At 48.4% G+C, this 6,481-nt stretch overlaps 1 protein-coding gene across 1 annotated transcript; it reads right to left on the reverse strand.

The window, feature by feature from the left end:
* Positions 1 to 2,600: 2,600 nt before the first annotated feature.
* PPP1R3B (protein phosphatase 1, regulatory subunit 3B) lies at positions 2,601 to 3,613 on the reverse strand. Its single transcript, XM_010023534.1, has one exon. The coding sequence runs from the start codon at positions 3,578 to 3,580 to the stop codon at positions 2,720 to 2,722; it is 861 nt and encodes a 286-aa protein (XP_010021836.1). The 5' UTR covers positions 3,581 to 3,613; the 3' UTR covers positions 2,601 to 2,719.
* Between the last annotated feature and the right edge of the window lie 2,868 nt (positions 3,614 to 6,481).

Consider the following 6,481-nt stretch of genomic DNA (forward strand, 5'->3'; position numbering starts at 1 on the left):
CTTTCCTGTTTCAGGCAGCAGAGTCCACTGCGGATGTGTGCTCCTCCCCACCAATAGCCACTTGCAGGAAGCTAGTCCTGTGTGCAAATCGCCTCCCCAGTCCCACGGGTGTTTAAATAAGATGACTGCAAGATACACAGCCAAAATTTTGTTCCACCTTTATTTTAACAATCAGATAAAAACAGAAACATAGTTTTAAAAGAGTCATTACATGGCAATTATAAAGTGCATTTTTCCACTTGAATGTTGTGTACAAAAATATCTTTAAAAACATGCAAAACACCCCACAAGGCACTTCCAGGCATAGAGCGAGGCGAGCAATCCCTCACATCTATGTTCACATTGGCAATGTAAAAAGGGAAAAGGGGAAAGGCCACACGCAGTATTTTGAAACTGCTATTGGTCAAATAGTCAGTTCCCATCCTAGCTTTTACTTATGGCACTGCTCTTCTAGCTTATCTTCCATGTTCCTCCCTAAGCATGCCCCAGCCCCAGCCTGAAAGCAAGCAGGCCTCATAAGTAGATACCACCATCCACAGCACCCCAGACATACATGCCTCATTTCGGCTCACATACAGCTCTCCATAGGCACGAGAACATGCCAGGAGAACATGACTTTTCTACAGTCTGTGTCTTACACTAAAAAGAAAAAAAATAAAAGAAAAGAAAATCAGTGTCACTCAGACTTGCTTTAAGTTTAAAACAAGGATCAAGCCAATCTAGGCAACAGTCCCTTCAAGAGAGACCTGATGCAGGTTTTAAGGGCTGACTCATGAAGCTGTTTAAACAGAAGAAACAAGCCTGATAAATCTATTTGCTAGCTCAGAGCTCATCACCTTGACTAAGTGATCAAGCACAGTGATGATGTGCATTGATGTTGGGTTTTGAAAAAGCAGCAGTTAAAGGCTAAGTATTCTTCCTTTCAGCATCCAACAGTGATCACAGTATGCCTTCTAGGTTAGGGTAAAACAGTGTGTAAGTATTTCACACAGTAGTCTCCAGAATTAAAAGCTGGGTTTAAAAAGACTAAGCCTAGCCCATTGCTTCCCTCCAGCCCATCCATAGGCTATTATAGGCACCCCAAAAATTATATAAAGCTTATGCACTAGAAAAAGTAAGATTCCCGTGACCTCTATTTCTACAAACTATTGAGCACTCTAGCTTTGAGATGAGGGATTAAGTTACTCTGCTCAACTAGCACGCCAGAAGCTTTGTGAGGCTGCTTGGCACTGCACAAGCTGGCCACCTCACCTCAGCACAGGCCCAGATGATGAGCCACCTCTTTCAGGATAGGGATGGCTCACATCCATGACTTGTTTCACATCTAGGGTGGTGTCAGGATGACCCCACATCTCACATTCCTCATGGCTAGTTCTTCGCACACGTGGGGCTGCTTCTTATGGACACCAAGATGCAAAGTTTGGGCATTTACAGGTTGAAATGGCAGCTACTGCTACAACAGCAAGGGAAGCCCAGCATGTTGATGTTCATCCAGTATAGCCACAGCATCCTTGCATGTAAGCAGTGCCAAGCAGTCCATGGCATGCTGTAACAAACCATTAGGAGATCTTTTTTAAAAGCAGTGTCATTTCCAAAGCCTGCTTATCCCAAAACATTGCTGGGATCACGCATACCACCCCTTTCTCAGTCAAGGCACTTCCACCATAGTAGGGACACAACAGTTACCTTCTTGTAACAGGACACAGCACAGAGTAGCTACATGGTCCATTTGCATTTAGCTCCTGTAACACCTGAGCACAGCTTCCTGCATAGGACTCTGGGCCCCAGCCAGACAAAGCCCTGTTTTACAGTCCACAGGAGGAAGAACTGCATTTTCAGGGCCCAACATGGCCAACAGCTGATTTCAGATGTCCATCAAGGGGAGAAAGCATCATTGATGACTTGTGATTAAAGAACCAGGAAAGTTTAAGAAGTCAGTCAAGGTTGTCAACCCACAGCTGTGTTACAAGCACCATGCAGCTACAGCTAATCTCTATTTTTGGTAACACCATGAGAGTTTTTAGAGATCAGCTGATAAAACAACTGGTGACTAAGCATGAGATCCTCTCCCACAGGCACACACGTCTCCTAATACGGCAGACTGCAAGACCACATTTCCTGTCATCACAGTTGCAATTTCTCTTCCAAAGCACCCTTTCTGGCTCCAGTAGGAAGGACCTCACACTACAAGGACACATGCAACTCCATGCAAGCCAACCTCTCTATTACTGGACAGGCACAGGCCAGCTTTGCAAGGAGAACCCTGCAGCTGAATTACAGCTCACTAAAACTATAATAATAGAACATATTTTGAAAAAGCCTTTTAGCACTAGGCAAGCAATACAAATTGGCCGCTGCTACATAGTCTGGACATGTGATAAGCACTGTAGTGTTTCCCAGGAGACTAGCAGCTTTATAGAAGGGCAGGGAGTAGCAGCACTGAAGAGAAACATGAGCAACAGCTCCTGGTTCTTTGAGCATCTGGAGAGCCAGTCATCCAAGCTGGGGCAGGGAAGGCAGCCCTTTGTGCCAGAGATGCTTCCCTGGCTATTCAGTCCACTGCCAGCAGAGCATTCCATGACTGGTTTTGCTCAGAGGCTTTTGCAGAGCTGCCTGAAGCCATACATCTTCCACCTTTCCGTACACCTCGCATTGAGACCAGCTCCCAGGCCTGTGGACACACCAGCAACAGTTAGTCAGTCAGGACTTTGTCCTTGGGTCAATAGTAAGGCCCTAGCTTCTCATAGCCTGAATAGCTGGGCCACTCAGGAAAGAGGCCGTAGGAGCACCGAGGGCTCCCAAACTGGTCAAAGGCACTGCCGAAGTCAGGGCCCTGGGGGGGGCAGGCAGCTTCCTGGGCAGACTTCAGTTCCGACCGTATGATCCTGTAATTTGTGCCCCTGTTGCTGTCCCAGTACACCTTTCCATTACACTCAAAGGAGATGGCAAACTCTACTCTTTCATGGGACTGAATTCCCTCAGGCAAGCTGATGTCAAAGGAAAATGTGTCCCGATCTGACCCTCCATACGTATCCTTGACATACTGGCATGGGTAATCTACAAAGGTTTTCCAGGTGTCAAATGTCATCCTGATCTTCACAGTCTTTTCAAAAGCAAGGTTCCTCACCTTCACTGTTCCCACAATGGATCGCTCCTTTAGCATACAGTTTTCAAGGCAGACACAGTCCACCTGGAGGCGATTTCTGAAGTCCAGGTAGTCCACAGAAGGCTGAACAAAATCTAGGACAAAGCTGTCCCTCTCCACTGTTGTCAGACTCACAATATTGTCTATCAGCTCGGTAATGTTGAAAGGAATATCTAGTGGATCGTCAAACTCTGAGAACACCTTCACCATCGTCAGAGCAAAGCCTCTGCTATCTGCAAACGACACCCTCTTCTTCACTTTGTTGTGTGTGAAGGAGTTTGCTGCCTCTTCTGGTCCGGTCAGTGCAGTTTTGCTGCTCAGCTGGATGCAGGGCCGCAGTGGCTTGCTTGGCTTTGGAGCAATTTTGCAGGCACACTTGTCTCTTCGCAAGGGTGAAGAGCAAAGATATAGCTGCATTGCTACATCCACAGCCATTGCTTGCTTGTGAGGAAAATAGTCTAATACTCTGGAAGATGAGAAGAAGGGTGAGTAGATGTTAGAAAAGCATTTTAACATGACTTTTGTCACACAAATGTTACACCACTTCCCCCCATCATCCCAAAGAAGCTTGCTTCCATCAACCTCACAAGTTCAAGCTTAAGAAGGCAGGTACTTCCACAGCAAGATTTACATACACAGTGAGAAACGTACTACAGCACAACTGGCAGAAGCAGAGCCTGCTGTGCCTTGAACAAGATCTGTTGCAATTGCTACAGGGGCAGAATTACCATTTGAAGACTCACACAGGCACTGCTTTACTAGGCTAGCAATAACAGGCTCCAGAGCAGAGCCCATAGGTCAGTCCTGCTGATGTCCACAAGCCCCAGAAGTTATCAAATTTCAACACTACATAAAGCAGTATGCCTGCTGTGCTAACTGCCCTCAAGGAGAGACTTTCCCCAGGGTATTGGATGCTTTTGTAGGAGCACAAACTCAGTGTGTCACAAGCTGCTGCATGCAACTGATCCCTCCTTTCATAAAACTCAAAAGTTTCCTGTATTGTTAGAGGCTACAAAGCCCTCATTTGGTTGAGCTACATACTTTGCTCGTCACTGTCTCCCAGGACTGCTCCATCTGAAATGCCTGCAAGTGGTATTATAAGGATAGCAACAGTCCCATACAGCAGCAGGGTAGAGATTTAGCCAACATTACTCTGCACCTACAGAAGAGCCTTTCTTCCTTCTACTGCACTTTAAAATAGATGTCAGCTCAGATGGCCCCACAGGCTTTACCACCAGCAGAGTTCACACCTCAAGCTTCCATCGAGCCCCTGGGAAGCACCTGTATAGCCACAGGAGTCCGCCAAACACAACTCACCTACTCCAGGTTGACCAAGCTTTTGGAAACAAGTCCTTTCCCTGGCAGGAGCAGGCCGTGTGCCCCTCCACCATAACCTCTCATCTGCCAGCACCAAGCCCATTCCTCCAGGGATGCAGCACCATCCCTCTCTATTCACCCACTCTAGAACAGCTCCCACCCAGCTCCTTGCCAGATGTATCCCTGGAGTTGCCTCTGCAGGCAGGCAGCTCCCAGAACACCATACCTATCACTCCTGCCCTTACACTGAGGTTAGGCTGGATGCCTTTGGCAGAGTCTTTGGCCTGGCTCCAGACAAATTACTGGACAGATTTCTCGCGCACATCCCTCTTAAGTCAGCCACGCTGCAGCTGACCTTAAACACAGTATTCCTTTAATAAAAATCCCCCCTTTGGCTGCAGGCCAGGCTCCAAAGCTGCTCCCACCACACAGAGCTGGACCAGCCAGCAGCACTAGAAGTGACCACCAGCCACGTGACGTGGCAGAGTGCTAGCTGCCAAAACCACGCACAGCCAGCTCTAGTACTTGACTACTGCCCTGTGCCAAGAAAAAGCAAGATCTACGCTATCCAATTCAGTGCTCTAGCTCCCCACCCTGCAACACCAACAGAGCAGCTCTGAGCAGGCTTTCACAGCATCCATTCAGCAAGGGCATCTGCTTATTTAAAGCACATGTGCCAGGGCTTGCTTCCCAACACACCCACCAGCTAGCTCCTGCAATGCCTCCTTCAGCCTCCTTTCAGCTCAAGGGCAGCTGTACAAGACAGACAGCAGATCCACCTGTCTGCTAACACCATTCTGCTCATCTCTACCTGGTTTTACCAAGTTTTTATTCACACACGCTTTATATAGGTCATTTCCTTCTTTACATTAATGCAGCCTCTTACTTGGGCCAGTTCCATCCGCACTGCATCTTTTCCCAGGGAAATTTATTCAGCTGGATTCTCATAACTGCTGAGAAGACAGATTTCTTAGTAAGCCTTGGTTATTCACAATTTTTTAGAAGGAAGAGGCATAAAGTAACCAGTGTGATCTGCATCACTTAGAGCTTTTTTCCAAGCTACAAACTATAGTAAGAGCTTTTCATACCTACTATTAGGCTGAGCTCTGAGCTTTTGCAAATTATTTTTTTCAGCTCATTTAATGCCCCAGACATCTCTTTCTGCACTTGACAGTCTGCTGATGCCCAACCCACAGCCAGCAGAGGAAGGTTTCCCTTTTTGTGCTAGCATTGGCTGTCTTGAACTTCAGATGCTTTGAAGGTGGGAGCAGGGAAATACTTCCAAGCTGGGGTGGAAGGAAACTGAGCTCTAGGAAGCAAGCAGTGCAAGGTAGGCAGCCCTATGCAGGTGCAGGGGCTGACTCCTTTCCCCATCCTCTCAGACTAGATTCTGCCTCTGGACATCTTCCCACAGCTCTACCCTCTCCTCTTCCTCTATTTCTAGGAAGTGGAAGCAATTCAGAGCAAAGGAATTATTTACACTACACTTAATAAGCCCCTTCAATTGCCTCCGTTCTGTTTCCAGTGCTGCCTGTGAACAGGTAATCCTCTTGCAAAGGGCTCAATGCGCAGCAGCTGCTAAGCCAGAAGCTTTCAGACATGACACACTGCTGGACGAAGCAGCGCCCGAGTTCCCTGTCCTCGCCTCCTCTCTGATCAGGGAAGACCGAGCTGCTCCGAGGGCACAGACCAGCTCCCACAGGCATTTCCCTGATGCGACGCGTTAACCCTGCTGCAGCCCGGCCCTCTTGCAAACCCGAACCAAGGCGTGCCGACCACCCCAGCGAGGAGACAGCAGGACCCCAGGGACCCTCAGGATCCAAGCACGGAGCACCCCGTTCCCCCCAGTAGGAAGCACTGGTACCACTCCCGCACACCCGAATGGGCTACGACCCCGCACCGGGGATCACGCCAGGTACCGGGGGCAGCGAAACCGCAGCGAAGGACAGGACGCGATCCCACGGGACCATACCTGGTGCAGTACATGAGGCCAACCCTGACACCCCAGAACTCACCACC

The sequence above is a fragment of the Nestor notabilis genome, unplaced genomic scaffold (genome assembly GCF_000696875.1).
Source record: "Nestor notabilis isolate BGI_N333 unplaced genomic scaffold, ASM69687v1 scaffold9131, whole genome shotgun sequence".
NCBI classification, from domain to species: domain Eukaryota; kingdom Metazoa; phylum Chordata; class Aves; order Psittaciformes; family Psittacidae; genus Nestor; species Nestor notabilis.